General features: G+C 41.9%; 1 protein-coding gene across 5 annotated transcripts in view; it reads left to right on the top strand.

Moving 5' to 3' along the window:
* Nucleotides 1-19,210, top strand: part of dscamb (Down syndrome cell adhesion molecule b) — a 109,134-nt gene that overhangs the window by 47,805 nt on the left and 42,119 nt on the right. Inside the window, exon 1 of one of the 5 annotated variants that reach the window (XM_086035905.1) lies at nucleotides 6,388-6,576. The exons of the other annotated variants lie outside the window; for them this stretch is intronic. Within the exon in view, the coding sequence (XP_085892031.1) occupies nucleotides 6,495-6,576 (82 nt within the window). The 5' untranslated portion in view covers nucleotides 6,388-6,494. Of the gene's footprint in view, nucleotides 1-6,387; nucleotides 6,577-19,210 lie in introns of those variants that run through there. 5 annotated transcript variants of the gene reach the window in all.

Below are 19,210 nucleotides of genomic sequence, written 5' to 3'. Positions count from 1 at the left end.
GCTCGAAAATGCAGTGTCACCAACCGTTAGGTGGTGCGCAGCAAATGCATCATAAACAAATGTAATGATCGCCCCCCCCCCCACCACCACCACCAAAAGCACCCTTAAAAAGCATTTTTATCTCTGTACTTGTGTATAATACGGTCCCTCGATTTCTACTAGCAGGGTGAATAATATGTATGAAAAAAAAAATTCAAAGCATATTAACTCATTCACTGCCATTGATGGATTTACTCGTATTTTCACAGTCCAGCCATTCAATCCCAGGAATTTATTTAGATTTTGGATTTTTTTTTCAAATGTTAGGGTAAAAGAGGGTCTGGCAGTGAATGAGCTAATAACGTGTAAATTTTAAGGGTTAAAAACTATGCTGTTTCCCCATACCTATGATTAAGGTATTTCAAAGTATTTTTAAAATATTTTTTTCAAATATCGTACGCTCTTATTACAATACCAATTTTTGGAAGCTTTGGTGTTTCTTTACTTTGTTTTTCAACCTCCTTAACCCTGTTTGTAACTGCTTTTAAATGTTGTATTTTCTTTGAGATGAGCTTGCTTGAGTTCAGGTCATTAAGAAAAACTTCCATCAATTACTTTAGGGAAATACCAAAACCACACACCAAATTTTAGTCAAACCCATTTTCACTTATACGGCACTCTACTAATAACATGAAAAACTTTTGCTGGTACAGGCGAAGATGATATCTAATATGAGCGAATGTATTCACCGGTAACTGAGATTGCATAATGGGCAATAACACGAGATTGTGAACACCGCCTCGCTACGTCCAGCTGATCACCGGAGAGATGAAAAAGAGAGATACACTATGAGGTTGAGGGACACCAATCTGGTTAAGTGATTTTAACATCTGTTCTTTTATGTACTGGAAAAGACTCTCCGTCTGTCGCGCCGCCATAAAAGGCCTAAACGAAGTGAACGAGGCCTCTGGGCTTAGCAAAGATTGGCAATTATAAACCTCAACATTTCAGGAGACCTTTAACCACGCAGGTATTTCACGTGGGAGCGGCACATCTGCCAAATGTTAATAGGCCAGGCTCTTAGACTGGAATATAAGCCCTTGTAACAGGCGATAAGAGGCTCTCGAGTGTACATAATGTATGTGTACTTTGACATGGATATACTGTAGTCTGTCTCCATTCAGTATTGATAAATAATTTGGGATATTTACAGGTATCAATAACAAAAGACACAAAAATAGTGAAACTCTTACACTCTTGGCCGCCCACCCACAAGGCGACACGTGACTACGTGTGACTCTATGGGCCTTAACTTAAATCAACTAATAAGTGTGCCAAGGGTGCCATAGATAGGAAGATGCCGAGCCAGGAGGAAAGGTCACAGCGACACAAGGGCCAAGCTCAAGTCACCTATCTAATCATATGCGCCACAGAGGCCTAATCTAACAATATCTTATCGTTTCTTTCTACAAACACCTGCCTGTTCCTTTCTCCATTATGTTTGTTGGTCCTCTTCAAAGTGTGAGTTCTTTATCCGACCTTTATTTAGTTTCATTGCGCAGTCCGTTTTAGATTTAAAAGTAACGTTTACATTAAAGGGTGAAGGCCCTGATACACCAAAAAGACGCTGGCCAACAGTGACAGATACTTACCCCCTGCGGCTTTCGCCACGTCACGCTGGAGGAATACACCGCAACGACAGACAGCGACGCGAAAGTACCTTCTGCGCAATCGCATTCATAAGATGTAATACCCCTCCACACCATCGGCGGCGGTAGTCACCATTTCTCATGGTTAGAAAACCCCAACCGGAAAGCTGTTGGCCGGCGGCGGAGTATAAAAACGTAAACAATGCATTCAGCTCTAATTCTTCGCTCGCGATGAACTCCCACGCGAAGTAAACCATTGTGAAAAACTTACATTGTCAACCCTCGCTCTTGTACTTTTTAGAAGATTAAGGCAGCGGAGGCGCGCTCTCTGTTTTTCCGCATTTGTCACTTCCTGTTTGCTAGCTAACAGTCAATCAGAGTGACCAAATGTCACGAGCGGCGACGCCGATTCAGCACACGTACAACGCCCCCAAGACGCTTACAGACGGGTTACGACACTGCGACGGTGGTCACTGCACCGATCGGACGGCGCTTCAAGACGCCACGACGCTTCACGACCTCCCACGTCGGTTTGGTGTCATCAAATTTTCATGACGGCAACAAAATGTGTTCATTTTAAACGATTTCCCAAGGGGACGTTTTCATTTGAACAACTTCATGTGTCATGTTTGACTTTGGAAGTTTCAGGCGTATTCTCAATTCCCCACCACACCCGCATCAATGTTCTATTGGCGGAGTGGCGATTTTGTGGTTTGTGTCGCTCTCTTCTTCCGTCATTCATAGCGGTAAATTAATTCATCCGCGACACGTACAGCCACAGTGCTCCGCGACAAAATGAGACACACCGTTCATTATCTGCGTAATGAATGATGAATACCCCGAAAAAAAGCTCCAGACACATCCGTCTTTCGCCCTGCGATTCCGTTCGCCGCTCGGCCAATAAACTTCCCTTGTCAATATTTACCATCGTCTGCCTCTTGCCGTTTCATCGGCTGCCTTTGACGCGCTTGCGTTTCTCACCGTCAACTTAATTAGTCACATCTCTCCGCCTAATTAAATCAAGTGGAAGGAAGTTGCAATCTCAAGTAGATCAAATTAAGATCCATGCAAATCCTGGAGGGTGTCACTCGTGGTCTCTGTGGCAACACTGTTCCCTGCCTTCCTAAGTCATGTGCTGAGGAGTCATTCGAGGCTCGTCATCACTTGCTCAATGAAATATTGTGCCGAATTGTGCTTATGAAGTGTGCTTATGAGACTATACAGTACAAGGGAATTGTATGTAAAAAGCAGAGCTGGGCATTCCACCTATGTGACGGGCCGGTCCGCCTATGACGGACGCCCATTTTGGAGGCGATAAACGGGAAACTTAAAGTGTAAGTCAACCCCAAACAAATTTTTTTTAAAGAATCTGTGCTGTGATTGGTCGTTATCTGAGCCCCGAGGGTGTGCGATGTCGTTTTCAGTCGACAGAAGTGTCAAAATGGCCGCCACCAGAGAGGGCTAAAAACGGGTGGATTTTGCTGCTTAACTCATATTTCATATTCATCATATTGCCTTGTTTCAACTAGTGGGCCTGCATAGAACATATTCTTGACAAAAAAAAAAATGTTTGGGTTGACTTTTGCTTTAAAAAAATTGTCGGACTAATGACAGTTTTTTTTTCCATCTATGTAATCATGTATTTTTGCAAACGTAAAAGGGCAACCTTGAATTTTAGGAGCCTAAATCCAAAATTAGGAGGCATTATGGTCCGCGCAGTTTAATTTCTCTCGCTTACACGATCCGACCGTGTGCCACATAGAGGATTTTGAATCTCAAAGACAAACATGGTATTTTAATCCGCCTCACTTACTTTTGCGTTCGCAAGGAGATTTTCCCCATTTATTCTTATTTGTTAAATCCTGCTTCAATCCACTGTCCTGACAAGCCTTGGCCATTGTTCACCGTTGACCGGAATGATCCTCAGACATTAAATAATGCATGATGAGGCCAGCTGTAGTAAACACCCCAGGGGTGCGGCAGTCTTTTTCTAAAGCATACATACATCCGAAACAGAGTTTTACTGTTCTTTAATGAAGGAAAACAACAATGGTAATCCCAATAGTAATAATCCAAACTGTGTATTCAGATGATTTGGGACGGTTCTCTATCACAAAGGGTGCCATTGTTTTTTTTTTTTACCACGGACTGGTTTCATGTAAAACAGGGATGGGCAACTCACAATATATGATGGAAGGGGCCACAATTTTTCATGAGCCCCGCCCACATAGGACCACGCACTTCTTAACCAGATGCATGACGTTAAATGAAAAATTGCGTTAAAAGTCATCCACAAGGTCGATTTCAAAGTCAGAAGGTCAAGTTACCTAAATACGCTCCAATCGTCTAAATGATTTCTAATCCTTGTTGAATTCCCTTTCCAACAATACTTTTTCGGGTGCAGACCGACCCAGTAGTTCCTGAAATATAAGGGTTCAAAGGAAGGCGGCCACGCCCCTTTTTTGCTGAAAATGTCAAAATTCGGCGGACCGTAACTCCCAAGCCCCTGCTCCGATTGACCTACGATTGCAGATGTAGTGTTGCGCCATCACTAACAACAAATACACCAAGTTTCATTCGAATCAAATCGGCTTGGTGAAGCCCACTGGGTGATTTGGCGTGCAATGAGCCTTTTCGGGATTCGAAGCTGTTGACGTGATGGAGTGCGCTCATGACCAGCAGACGTGCTGTTGATTCAGCCTTCCCAAGTTTGAAGTCTAGAAAAGGATAACATGTTGTTTACCTATGTTACACCCGCATTATGGCACAGCTCATTACTCATTACAGCAATAATCAGAAGTTCGGAACATTCAGAGAGAGAGTCTTCCACCCCATTGTAAACAATTGAGCGATCGATTGATACATTTTGAAACAGGTGAGTCAAATGCTACAACGCCAGTGCCAATACACACGTATGGGAAGTAAATGAATTATTTTTGCCCGGGCTCTTTCATTTTCTTCGCAGTAAATGACGGGAATCCAAAAAAAGGGCATTTCTGCGTGAAGCGTGTGCAGTAGTGCGTGTTTGGCTGACACATTAATGGCTTCCATTAATGATCAAAAAGAGGCAATTTGTGTCATGAGTCTGACATCAATGACGGGCTGCGTCTGGCTGCTCCCCACCCGGTGTATTCAGACAAGGCGGGAGGAGCCGAAAGGGAGGACTTTGATGGAAGGAAAGGGAGAGGGAGGAGGAGTCTGTTGTGCTTCTTCCTACAGCTGGTGATGTGCAGCTGTCTGGGAGGGCGGAGTTCGTCCTAAAGTCTCTCCTACGAGGGTGAGGCCAGGGGGAGAAGAAAATAGGAGGAGGCGTGGTTAGGCATACGGAAATAACGACTGAAATGGGGACAAGGGACTGAAAAAAAAAACAAAAAAAAACAATGCCTGTAGAGAACAATAAAGGACTCGATATTGAGAGGAATAGAATAGCGAGGGTGCTTGCATGATGGGAAGTATCGCGCGGGATAAACGCAGGCAAAGTCGAGATCAAAACGGGCTTGTGCGCATCCCGCGTTTTGTCTGCATTTGATGTTGACATACACTCCATGTGAGCATATTGTTGCCGTGCGTAGAAAATCGTGCGCACCGCCTCGCCGTTGATTTCAAGGCTCGGAAATAAGCGGTTTCGCTTCGTAGTTTGCCAGGCAAAATTAGCATTTTGTGTCACGTCAAAACGCGGTGATTAGCAAAATTGACAATCAACTACCGAGACAGTCCCAAAAGGTTTCGCTGGGATGGGCGCATGCGCGTCGCTCGTGTCACGCACTGTATCAAAGTATCATCAGCATAGTATCAAAAGTTGTGGTGTTATAACTAATGCTGTCAATCGATTGGCATTTTTAAACGAATTAATCGCGAAATTTTCCTTAATCGATCGTAATTGATCGCGATTAATCACATTTTTCAACTACAATTGTGTACGAAGCTTGTAACAGATATTTAATTGGGTAAAATCTTGGAATTAACGTGGGAAAAAAATAAAAGTACATTTTTATTCAAAGACTGTTCTAATAGCTTTCTTTGATACTTGAATATGATTCTTTTCCTGCAAGATACATAAAATAAAATATGCAAAACCTTTCAACTAACATGGTATTTTAATTTGGCTTTGCAAAGTGCACAAATTATTTGGGATTTCTCAAATGAGCCGTCGAATAACGTTTTAAAGTAAAATTATGTAAAAGTTCGTCTTTGGCCGTCTTTGCGCCAGTGACTCTCCTCTAAGTTTGGCAGAGGTTAGCAGCCACAGGAAGTAAATACACCCGAGTTAATTTTTTTACTGACTTAACGTTTTATAGAATTTAATCTCCAAAGTTCACGATTTAACTTTGACAGCCCTACTTATAACCTTTCAAGAAATGAATATTTCAATACAAACGGTGCATCAACACATGTAGACAGGCAATCTAGCAATACTTAATGGCATATTTTTGGTTATACTTTGCAAAAAATGACAAATTTTACTGCAGTTTGCTGAATCACTTACTGTAGTTGTCAAAACGTTTTTTTTGAGTCTTCGAAACAGTATTATTCACCCTTGGACTGGAATAATGGGATTTCCATTATTTTCTATTGGGAAAGATGATTTGACATACATGTGTTTTGAGTTACAAGCGTGGTGATGGAGCAAATTAAACTTAGAAAAGAACTAAATCACTCCACATGTAAATCGGGCAGTTAATGCACATTATTTATATATCTTATTATTCGTACCTCTGACTCTGATTCTGTGTTCAAGCGCATGTCTTATGAACAATTTTCATGCTTGCTGGTGGTTACAAATGAACCCGAAAAAATAAATAAATAAATAAACCCTCTCCAGCTCAGAGGTGATAGAGCTGCGTGCAAAGGCGGCAGTCAAGCAGGATGCTGGATAACAGTAGCTGGGCGGACGGCAAATCATCACAATCTCTTGTGTTCCCCTCAGACCCGCCTAATATAGTTTGTGGTAGGTAATGATGCTGAGATGCAAGCTCACATTCGCCTGTAATTGATTCCGCCGCTACCGCCGCGCGCTAACGAGCTAAATGAGGAGGACAACTGGTGGGCAGAGACAGTTGGAGAGGAAAAGGGAGGGCAGGCTTAGGCAAGCAAATAGATGCGTGTGGCTCCAACTAGGGCAAAGTGTGGAGAAAAGCTTCTAAAACAAAGACGGCGGCTTGTCGATGTGTCATGGCGGCATTGTGCTGTAAGGAGATCAAAGCGGGTGGTGTAAACGGCTTGAGCTGCTTGAGTAATCACTTCCTTTTAATTTTGTGGGCGTTGCATAGAGAACAAGCGGTCGAAAACCACGAGTGAGCGCGGTGGACGGGTGCCGGCGCACACTGCCTCTTTCATCTCGGGCAACATCTGGGGGGGGCTGTTGTGAATTCGGAGTTGAAATGCTCAAATTGTTCAAAGGCAGCAGCACTCGGTCCGGCCCGCCTCGGCTGGGCTCGGCCTTCTTGCTTGTGTTTTCAGAGATGAAACGCACCTGGTTCTGAGCCTTTGCTCTTTTTTGATGGCGGTTTGAAGCCCAGGCTTTGGGCACCCACTCATGATGCTGGTCAGAGTAGTTCTAGTATATTCTCTTGGCAACTTTACTTTTAAACTAGAAGTCAACCCCAACATCTTTTTTTTAAGAATATCTTCTATGCAGGCCTACTAGTTGAAACGGAGTAATATTGCGTTCGTGGAATATGAGTTAAGCAACAAAATCCACCCCTTTTTAGCCATCTCTGGGACGGCCATTTTGTCACTTCTGTCCACTGAAAATGACATCACGACATCAGGGCTCAGATAACGACCAATCGCGGCTCAGCTTCAGAAAACAGGTGAACTGAGGGTCTGTGATGTCATTTTCAGTCGACAGAAGTGACAAAATGGCCGTCCCCTGAGATGGCTGAGAACAGGTGGATTTTGCTGCTTAACTCATATTTCATATTGTCATATTAATTGAATATTCTTGGAAAAAAAATGTTTAGGTTGATGTCCACTTTATATAAATATATATACATGTATATGTATATATGTATGTATGTATATATATGTACATGTGTATGTATATATATATATGTATATGTGTATGTATATATATATGTATATGTATATGTATATGTATATATGTATATATATATATGTATATATATATACATATATATATGTATATATATATATGTATATATATATATATATATATATATATATATATATATATATATATATATATATATATATATATATATATATATATATATATATATATATATATGTATGTCCTTCACACTGTAGCAAAGAGACAGATGAGCTAAACCCAGCATTGCATTAGCAATACCAAGGAACAAGAAAATAATGTGTCTGTGCGTATTTACAGTGTATGTATTCCCCCCCTGCATGTGTGAGTGCAAGTGAACGTATGGGCCTCCTTTTTGTCCAGGGGAAGTCAATTCATGGTGTCTGCACTTAGGCCGGTTTAGAAATAAAGCGTTTGTTGCCGGCGGCAAGAGAAGCAAAGAGTGCGCGCGCCCGCGTGCGTCGCGAGTGTGCATTTGTTTTGCCTCGGTGTCGCGGCGATGTGCCGACATCAGTGGCTTAATGGTTTGAATCTAACTTGGGCCAATTAAAAGGCACGCCGCATGCGCCGGGGCGGGCTCCCATTCATTTCAGGGGAAATCGAGGTTGAAATGAGCCATTGTCAGGCCACGTGGCCGCTGTGCATACTGAGAGGTCGGCCCGCAGCGGCTCTTGCTAAACACCAGATAGAGCACAGAGGAGAGTCTTTGTCCGAGGCAGGAGGTCGCGCACAAGGAGCGGCAGTGTTCACTTTGAGCTCGGGAGGAAGGAGAGAGGAAGGGATGGACTAAAGACAGTAGCCAGGGACGCAGGCAGATGCAGGCAGAGGATAAAACGAAGACGATGGCAGTGAATGACAAGCGGCCTGAGATGAAGGCGGGGGGATGGCGGGGATAGCTTCGAAGTAGAAAAGACAAAGGAGGTTAGAACAAACAAACAAAAACATGACCTAGAAAAGCAGCCGGTAGAGTGCGGGCCTCCGCCAACTCTTAAAAGAAGGGAAAGCAATCTTCGAGTACTGTAGCTGTTTGTCAGATCCTATTCTAGCGGAATGTAACTTCTGTAATCCGTCGCGTGCGCGCTGGCAAGGATGAGGTGACAGATTAGGATACGCTCATCGCCGTGAAACCACTCACAGGACTTTGTCCTGCTCATGCCTGGAAAAAGTCCAAACAAATGATAACATTGTGATGCCGGTTTTAGGTGCGATCCTTTGTTTGTGACTCAAATGGCACAACTAAATGACTGTATTTGCTTTAAAAGAAAAACAAATCACTCCAAGAACATCAGCCGGTGAATGGAAGGGTACCGATATTTTTGCCGTGTGCGTAAGATGTCAAGAATAGCATTGTGGGGACATAGGTTGCTGCGCCGCCATTACGTTTCAACATTGAGCAAATAAAAGGATGCCTTTAGCTTTTGTGCTCGGCTTGGGTAAAGCAGATTCGAGAGAATATGTGCTGATGTGAAATGAAATTGCAAGTGCATGAACTGATCCATATGGATGCGTGGAGCTCTCATAAGGCGGGATGGGGATTGCCCGGTCCACTAGCTCCTGCACCCCTGACGTCAGCTGGAAAGCACAGTGTGCAAGTGCTGACTTGGCCCCTAGACACGCACACACGCGCGCGCACACACGCGCGCGCACACACACGCGGAAAATGCCTCCCAAGACAATGCCTTCAAATTGTACACACAGCACATCGTGCAAACGCGTGTTCATGTTTCACAGGCAAGAAGCTCAAAGTAACTTTGACCACGTTGGGTCCAAGTATGCATTTTAATGACCGTCATCACGTAACTCACGTGCTGACCGCTAGATCGTTCTTCATTTTTGGGAGCTTTATTCGAGCAGCCCGAGGCATTTGTGTCACGTTGTCCGCCGATCCTGCGCGGTGCGGAGTGTATCACTTCCTGTTCGGCTCTCCTCTCGCGCGACTGCAAGATGGCATGGGACTCGGAGCAATGATGCCCGTGGAAGGAGTCTACATGCGACCTTTAGTTAATGTCAGACGTCACAAGCTTTTATGTCTGCTGATGACAACGTGACATGACAGCCGTCTTCGGTGTTTTGAAAAAGGACGGGTCTCCTTCACAGATGGCCTCATCAAGGAGGTTTTAGAAATCATTTATTCCTGCTGGATTCGTTTTTCGTGGCAGAAGAGCAGTATTGATGATATATGCGAGGCCCAAGGTTTGGCCAGCGCGAGGATTGGCAGGCTGCTAAGTGCGTGGATGCGTTGCCACTGACGCACAACTTTCTCCGCTTCAAAGGCCTTTGTGTTTTGTATTCAATTTGGATTTATTTTTAGAAATGAATCACCGAAAAAAGCCAGTCTTCAAAACACAGATAACGGCCTTCCATTATAGCCACGGCAGAATTTTTCCATGTCTTTTGTAAACCGAGCAGAGCTCAGTCAAGAGGACTGACAATCACAAAAAGGCATCATCAATATTTCAAACCTGAAAACTTTGCGAGAAAAGGAAGGAAAATGTCATACAAGGGCGAATGGAAAAAAAACGCGTTCGATATTAAAAGGGAAAATGGCCGCCCCGACATAGGGCACAGGGCGAAGCAAGCTGACTCACTACTAGAATGTCATATTTTGACTTTGTTACTGCTCAGGAAATGTCTGCAAATAGTCACGCCCACTCAGGCCAGATTACTGTTGTCCACTTCAAACAAGTTAAATGCCTCTTTCTACTCTTATGAGATTCTAACGACAGTAAAAGTCCGTCTATTGAGCACACAAGTGTGTCAATCCAACACATGTCTAAACCAAATCTGAACTTTATTCACACATAAGTCACTGAGCCACACGTACTGGATGACACAAACAAACATGAGAGCAAACAAAAACGTCCAACTTTAATATAGAAAATAAACAATATGAGAAAAAAGCACTAAGTAGCACTAAAAGCAAAAATATTGCTATTCAGTATTGTCATAACTGAATATATACAGTAAAAATAAGGTCCAGAATCTTCGGGCTGTCTCATTTATTCAACGTCGTCTTGCTCACTGGTCAATCTGCCTCAATTTGAAGGCTACATCGTAGCTACGCCTATTCCGTCGCGTTTTTGGGCATAATCAGGCTGTGCCCTTGAGCAGTGCAGTTTAAATACGAATGCTTGAATGTGTGCGGAATTGATTTCAAAATGTGAACAGTAACTCATTGGAAAAATTCATGAACAGTCAAAATGATTTTGGTGAGCCAAAGAGAAGATAAGAATAGAAAGTAACACGCTGCTCCAGGGATCGGGAAAATCTGGGGAAAATCGGGGGGAATAGTTGTAGATTACAGGCCGAACTTCATGGGGGTAGTGCTTGAACGGGTCTTTGAGCAATTTGAGTACCTCGGTTAAAAAATTTTTTTTAAAAATGCTTGATGCATTTTTTCTGCCTCGACCCACTTATTTACGTGAGCACTGTCAGAGAGAAGTCAAGCTAACCACAACAACAATTGTTCATGCTATACATAACAGTAACACGCTGCCAATGCGGTAGGAAGGCCAACTTTAAAAGAAACTTTAGTTACTAAGTATGGACATCGATTCCTAGCTTTTATTTTGAGGTTGTTCCCGGCAGCGTGTCGCAGCATAAGGCTTGACATAAACTGTTGCTTCTGACGACGACAACAACATAACATTATCCTGAAATAATGTTCAATTGCTACATAAGGGCGCGAAAAAAAAACCTGACATTGTATTGTACGGCATCTGTTGCCGGTGCGAGCTAGCTGTTAGCTAGCAGCGCTAGCCGCACTCAAGTTAATAGGTTAATAACTTGAGTGCGGCTAGCGCTGCTAGCGTAGCTCTAGCCGCCCTCAAGTTAATCGACCTAATGACTGTTGCGGACAGCCTCACACAGTTGCCATTCCTACTGATCACTTTTTAATAAACCAGGCTTACTCAAATGTGTCATTTTAGCCAACAAAATCGCTTCTGACATCACTTGGTTTCATAGACCAAAATTTATCTGAATTCTTACTTATGTTTCCAGAGAGGAAATTAGTGTACTGCGATGCACAGTTTAGATTTAAGTATAAAATGTTGAGTATCTAAAAATGGAAACCAGTTGGCTGTTTATTATTCAGTGGAAAAGATTTTTTGTCTTCTGTTTCTTTAACCAAGCGGAAAATAAATACACAGTATATTGTAATCAAAATAGCCGAGTATTTGAACCTTTTCGTTAGGACAGCCAAAATATTCAATAGCTGCAGCCCGAGTTTGTAGCATGTAGTTTGCATGAGGTTGAAAGGCAGCTTGGCATTCAGCCCCAGTATGTTTATAACGCCGTATATCAGCATGTCATCCTACGTGCGCTTCTGCCGGTTGCAGAGCAACCGAGGCATCGATTATTGAGGGGGCTGACCGCTCGACTCGCCGGATGCAGCAGAATACGCTGCCGCGAGGGAGCACCATCAGTTGCCCTGACAACACCGGCGCCTGTCAACACCTCCGTTTTAATAGTGACAAATTGTACTTATTACATCAGCGCCAACCCCCCCCAACTCCAAAGCCCCCTCAGATAAAGATGCTTAACCATGTGCTCATCAAATTGTGTCAGCATAATTAGTGGGAAGTTGGAACAGAGCCGTATTAAAAAGCAAGGCCTCAGACTTGCATTGTCCGGTCTCATCCTCGGGCCTATCGCTCATCGTGCGACTCTCAATGGGTGGGGGATGTGGCTTGATTGCGGGGGTCACTGGAGGGTTGATAAAGTGGGAGGGGCTGCCAAGACTGCTTTATGAACATGTACTGAAGTGCATTAAGTGTTTTGAATGTTGTGATTTGCTTTTTGCACTGACATGATTCAGTCATCAAGATGTGATAGGATCAAACTGACATCCATATCAACTGGCGGCCTGCGGGCTGCATGCGGCACCACCACCGTAGTCTGAGTGGCCCCTTGATTAGCCCCCAACAAGAATGTTTTCATTTTTTTCAAACCCAAACTATTCTTTTTCTTCTTCAAAAAAGCTTATTAACATTCAGTGTGGGAAATTGGGTGAGAAATCCCAGAAAAAAATGGGGAAAAAAAACCCAAACAAATATTTAAATAAAATGTGAATTATTATTACTATTGTTTTTTTTTTTCTTTTGCGGATTTGGAATGATATGCAGAACTCCTCTACCTCAATAATATTACAACTTTGAGTGACTTGATTTGTGAGAAAAAAAATCCTAAAATGAGTTCTTGCACTTAAATGTTGGCTTTCTGGTTAATCAACAGTTTTGTGCCATCCTTGAATGAACATTTTTATGCAAGAGAGCCTTTTACCCCTTACAAACACAATATGTGGTTATTTTGTTGTTTGCTTCAACACCTTTTGTTGGTGGGTTAGGATAGTCCGGCATTCAGAAATGCATTATGAAAAATGAAATAATATAAGAGCACATATTTTGCACATATGCACATATTCTGTCCACATTTAAAATGGCGTTTTTGTTATAAGTCTGGTTAAGAAGTGCACGGTCCTATGTGGACTCCAGTAGCACTGTTGGAAAAAATGTAGTCATTTGTTATGTAGAATCGGGTGATGGTATAATACTGTCCATTTGTTGAGTACTGTATATTTAGTATATATTCTCTTAGTTGTAAAAAGCCATGTGGAAAATGTGTCTCTTGAGGAAAGAAACAGAATTCGAGTTATATTCGATTTAAGCCTAGTCTATCAATAACAACAATTACCATTATGCCATTTGCACAGCGCTGTAGATGCGATTGAGAATTACTAGTAACTACTAAATCTGAACTAAGTCTCTCACTCCACACACACACACACACACAGACGCGCACACGTGCAGGGCAGAATGGCGCTAGAATGGAATTCTCAAATTAGTGTCGTCTGATGGAAATGTGCTAATTGCTGTTGTTAAACTGTTGCAATAATTAGGTTATGATGGCATACTGCTACAAGCGCACGCACGCTCGCGTTCATTGAAGAGCCAAAGTCAATGTCCTCTCTCCAGTATGGTGTAAATAGACGGCTTGATTTAATTATTCATGTTATGTTAGTATCCATCTGAGAGTACAATTTCCTAGACATCAAGTGCGACAGTTGTCACCGTTATTGTTATTGCGATTATTATTATCAGTTTTTTTTAACAATTGTAGGTTAAAGAGATGCATTTAAAAATACACTAAAATATAAAAGGGCGACTCTATAAATACTTAATATATTAATATAGTCACCATTTTGCTCTGGGAAAGTACAGAGCAAAATGCATGCAAAACATGGCTCGGTTTTGGCCATTTTTGACCTGACAGTGCTCTAAGCCGAATGTCTCCTTTAACACATCGTATTCTTAACTGAATCAATTTAATTTTGTATTGTTTATTTTTGTAAACATTACATGTGACAAAGTCACCCCACTTAACTATCAGTCCTAAGTACAAATAGGTTTGCAGAATGAATTCTCCTCAGGCTTCCGATTTGGTAAAATCATGTACCCGTAGTTAGGGGTTATAGCACCCCCTGTTGCTTTGGCATGTGCTCAACAGCGTGCCAATGCATTTCCTCGGGATGTCACGGTATCCAAGTGTCTCGATAAGATAATATCACGATGTGAACCTCACGATACGATAATTATCACGATATCGTGGGGAGGTTGGTGATATGTGAAAAGCTCACGATGCTGTGTAAAAGCTCACCATATTGTTAAAAAAAAAAAAGAGCTCATATTTAAAAAAAACAAAAAACAAAAAAAAATCACAATATTCTGCTTTTGTACATAATAAAAAGCATTACAAAGAAATAGGCTTGGCCGGTCATGGGCTCCTGTTGGCGATTAGCGTGGGTCCTTAAATGTAGGTGGCATCAAATTAAACTGCACTAATAAACTAACCACCAGAGGGTGCTGGAACTGCGCGAATGGAAAACATCTTGGCCTTTTAAACAGATTTGCTGCTATTAATATGGTGACATTACAACAACGATATCGTGGAAATTTTAATATCGCCATATCACGATATTGCCGATCACATCCCTAGCCTTTTTATTCGAACAGAGCCTCTAGTGCAGAGATTTGTTCCAAATCCTCAGGCTCTATTACCCAACAATTTCAATACAAGATCCTCTTTTGCTTTTCCTCAGTTGTGCCGATGCTCTCCTCGCTTCACTGCATTGGGCCCGCATAGCAACATGCTGTTTAATTGCACCGGGTTTGAGCGGAGATTACCGGATTGCTAACCTCATCAAAGGCATAAACAACCCCACGACTCTTTAACCTGGGAGACCCGACTTTCCCTTTCAGCAGTTTTTGTGCTAAGAGTGCGTGTTTGTGTGTGCTCAGCAAAGTGCTATACATTAGTGTGGAATTAATCCTTTCTCCGCTTGCTCTGATATTAGGTTGCTCCCTCTATGACATGAATCTGCAACTCTCCTCTTCTGGGATGCCAGAAAACAAAGTGTACCCCATTTTAATGCAGTAATATGAACATGGCTGCCGCCTAATAAACAATATTACAAGTACATTAGATGAGTGCAGTAGATCAAGACTGTTTGGAAGCGAAGCTTGTTTGTCGGTGGTCATTTTATCAAGGTGGCATCCTTCCAGAAGTGCGCAGAGGTTTTTTTTTTTTCCCCCAATGAATCTTTAATTGATCGTAAAGACAGTTCTGTGTTTCTTTGTTTGGATTTGACTAAAGAATTAAAAAGGTATACCAAAAAGCATTTAAATGTTCTCACTCAGCAGTTACAGTAATCCCATTACTGTCGTCAAGCAAAATCTGAGCGACCAGCACCAGTACAAATCTGATGCAGCGGAGGGGCGGTCTCATGCTTTATTTACAATGACATCGCTCACTTGCTGGCTTGTTTATTAAATATGAATCGTTCATGGCAGTTGGACATTTTTTGCATGGATTACAATGCAGCAATAATTGATGATAAACGAGAGCCTATTTTCAATATAAAGACTTGGTTCTATAACACCACTTGTCACAATAGTTTCCACTCTAAAATATGTCTGCATTTTTCTGCGTTTGTGTGTGTGTGTGCGTGCGTGCGTCTTTGTGTGTTTGGGGTTGTGGGGAAGAGTGGAATATGTGAATACTTATCTGCTATTTCAAGCATATTTTGCAGATTGAAGCACCTCTGTGTAATTTAACTCAAAACGAACATCTTCGATCGGACAATGTTTTATTTGAGGACGTTTCCCAATAGGCTTGTTTGCTGTAAATTTTGACGTAAACGGGGAAGTCAAATCAAAAAGGTACTTTACAATAATATGTTCTACGCAGCTCCGCTTCTCTAAACGCGGCATTCTGATTAATATTCGTTTGTGGAATATGTATTAGGCAAGGCGGGGCAAGGCAGTTTTATTTATATAGCGCATTTTCATACACGAGGCAACTCAATGTGCTTCACACAAGCAAAAACAAAAGCAACCATCAAAACTACAACATTTAAGCACATTAGATGACAACTTTAAAAACATTTAAAAGTACAGAAATAAAAGTGGATTTCTAAAATATATGAAAGAATTAAAAAAATAGAATAAAAAAAAAAGAAAGATTTAAAATTGACTAGAGGACCTTAATCAAAGGTATGAGGAAAAAAAAAAAGCAACGTTTTAAACCCAGATTTAAAAGAATTTACACTCGGGGCTGACTTCACTTCTGTCAATGTGACAAATGTGAAAATGACATTGCAGTGCCACAGTATTACGATTTCATTCATCAGCTTTGTTTCGTTGACCACACGTCTTTTCTGATACGATGATGCCTTTGTTGAAAATGTTTTTTACTTTCCAAGAGTCAAGCCCTAACCTCACGTGAAAATTTCATAGTTTCACAGTGACACATTCCCGCCTTGATAAAATGCCATGTATGAAAAGGAAGGTGATTATGTGGGCATCTGCAGGATCGCAAAGTTCCAAGCGAGCTAAACGCTAGTTTCACATTCAGGACACACACACAGCTGGAGAGAACATGCAGGAGGCAGGAGAGGAAGTAGAATGAGCCAAACAGGAACACAGAAGGTTTTTGAGGGCAAATAAGAGACTCACAGAGACTCTCTTAGCATTCTAGCATTAATGCCAAAACCCTCGCTTAAAACCAAGGACGCCTTCTTCAATGGAGTGTCAATAGCGGCTCTGTCATTCTCGTGCATCGCTAAAATCTATTCACACGGCAGGTGCATTCACAGAAAGACACTTTTACAGGTGCAAGGGGCTTTTTGAATTGAGTTTTTACTCGCGGTTTCAAATTGTTCCAGGCATCCATTTGATACATTTTGAATCAATTACAACTTTAATCTGGAGGATGAATTATGCCTCAAGGCAAATCTTTTCCGTACCGTGTGAATATTCCATCTCATGCTCAATTAATGCCTTTGATTCAGGTCAGGACTCAATTATGAAATTCAAACTGGAGTGATGCTCACTGACCTCTGTTTTTGTTTTTCTAAAACGTTGTTTTTCCTTGGGCGATGATGAAAATTGGAAAATTCCAGAGTAAAACTATGAACACCGTACAAGCACTCAAAACTGCACCGGGGGGTCTTTGATTTACGACGGCCCCAACGTTTGAACATTACAAATGGTGCGCCATGAACTACTTTGCACGGCCATATAAGAATAGACAGTCACACGGCACGATCACTAACCATCGTACGTACGGTTTTCCGTATATTCCGTATATTTCCGTCATTTTTGACAATGCTAGTAGCAGTAAAAATCACTGCTTAGTTTTTAGTTTGTATTCACTTAGTAATGTTACTGATGATATTGTGCAACACTTTCTAATGTTCACTTCACTTTTCCTCTAAGATATGTGTTATCGCATTGTATTTACACCATTGCACGGCCATTGATTTCTTATTGAGTCAACGAATGACTGTCAAAATCAGTATAAAGTGCCTTTTATGTCCTCACTAAAATCACATGCTTATCATGAAAATGAAGCAGAATAATGAAGCTGAGGTATTATTAAAAGTGGCCAAACATTGAATATGAGGTTCAATATTACTAAAACATTTTACATGGTTTTACCGTCCACAACAAGTTATTTGGCAAAACGATCACGTATATTCTGTTTTTATGCTCATACTGAACGATTTATGTGTCCCTGAAATTGCTGTCTTTCCTGTCATAACAGCATAACTTCCCCTTAAGAAGCCCTCTGTTGTTTCCGTCGACCTAACTATCAGCATTTTGACTTTCTTCCGTGGAGCCTGCGACAGCGACCAGTGGCAGAGTGATTTTTATTTACGCTTATCTTTCATCATTTTCATCATATTATGTGTAATTGGATGACGTCAAGCTTAACATGTCCACCCTGTCATATTGATATACTATCAAATTGTTTAAAATTCCAAATATGTGCTAAACAGCACACAGTCAGCTTCCTGACTGAATCATGTTGCTAAGTAAAGGTCAACCGTGACGTTCAACCAGTCATTGTCCACCCTGTCAGCAAGCTCACATAATTTTTCTGTTTGCATTGTCTGATTACAGTTCGGTTATAAAACAAAAGTGTGGGAGTTTGACCTGTAAGAAAACCTAACAGGCCCTACTTAATAGAATGAATCTGAAGTTCAATGGAAAATCATTTTGGTAAAATCGGGAAGTCTCAAAGGCATCTTATGATGGTAATGACTATTATACAGTTCCTCCAATGATGTTGACACACTTAAGTAGCCCTCATGTGAAACATAATTTATAGTGCTTAAATATACAGTGTCAAATTGTTGGAATAATTTGACCCGAGAGACAATCTAGTTTTAAAGGTGCTTTGGCGTACGTCGTAGTAATAGTCCTTATTTAAGTTTCTCTGCATGTAGCCACACTGTCCCAGAGAGCTTGGCAGTGGAAGGTTCAGTCCTGCCATCTGACCTCAATCAGCTCAGATTAAAGCTGCAATCCCAATGTCCGGCCCCCTGCGCCCTCTTTCAAGAAACACCGTGGCGCCAATATGAAGCAGACAGAAATGAGTCTGTGAACACATCAGTCACTTCTCCGCAGGCTTCCTGTTGGAAATAGCCGTTATCGCAGAACGCTCCAGTTTCTCAACGTGGCTCTGCTGATTTGTATGCGAAAAAGAATCCAATCCACTTCCATTTGAATGATCACTTTATCTCAGTTTGGACAGAAAACAAGACAGCTGGGTTAGTCTCCAGCACGCTCGCGACTAACTTTGCTAACAACTGATGCCACACACGCCGACACTGGAGTCTTACGCCTTTGAATGCGCATCTACTTACTTACTTGCCGCAACTTTCCGTGTATTCTCTTTCCATCTTCTTTCTCGCAGCACTCAGATTGCTTTTGCACTCAAGACGAAAAATCGAAACGAAATAGAAAATGCGCAAAAGTTGAACCTAACGCTAACGCTCCCGTTACGCATGGCAGCGCTTGGAACCTTTTGCAGGACTGCCCCCCCCCCCCCCCCCCCCCCCCCCCCCCCCCACACACAATGTAAATCACGTGTCAAACCGTACTACCTCAAAGGCATTTGATTACATTTTGCTGAGAAGGAGTGTCGGCTTCCTATTGGCAAAGGGGTGATGATTAGATAAAGTGTC

This window comes from Filicampus tigris, chromosome 7, assembly GCF_054856515.1.
Source record: "Filicampus tigris isolate MCC_2025a chromosome 7, RoL_Ftig_1.0, whole genome shotgun sequence".
Classification (NCBI taxonomy): Eukaryota; Metazoa; Chordata; class Actinopteri; order Syngnathiformes; family Syngnathidae; genus Filicampus; species Filicampus tigris.
This window is presented reverse-complemented; position numbering and strand designations above follow the sequence as displayed.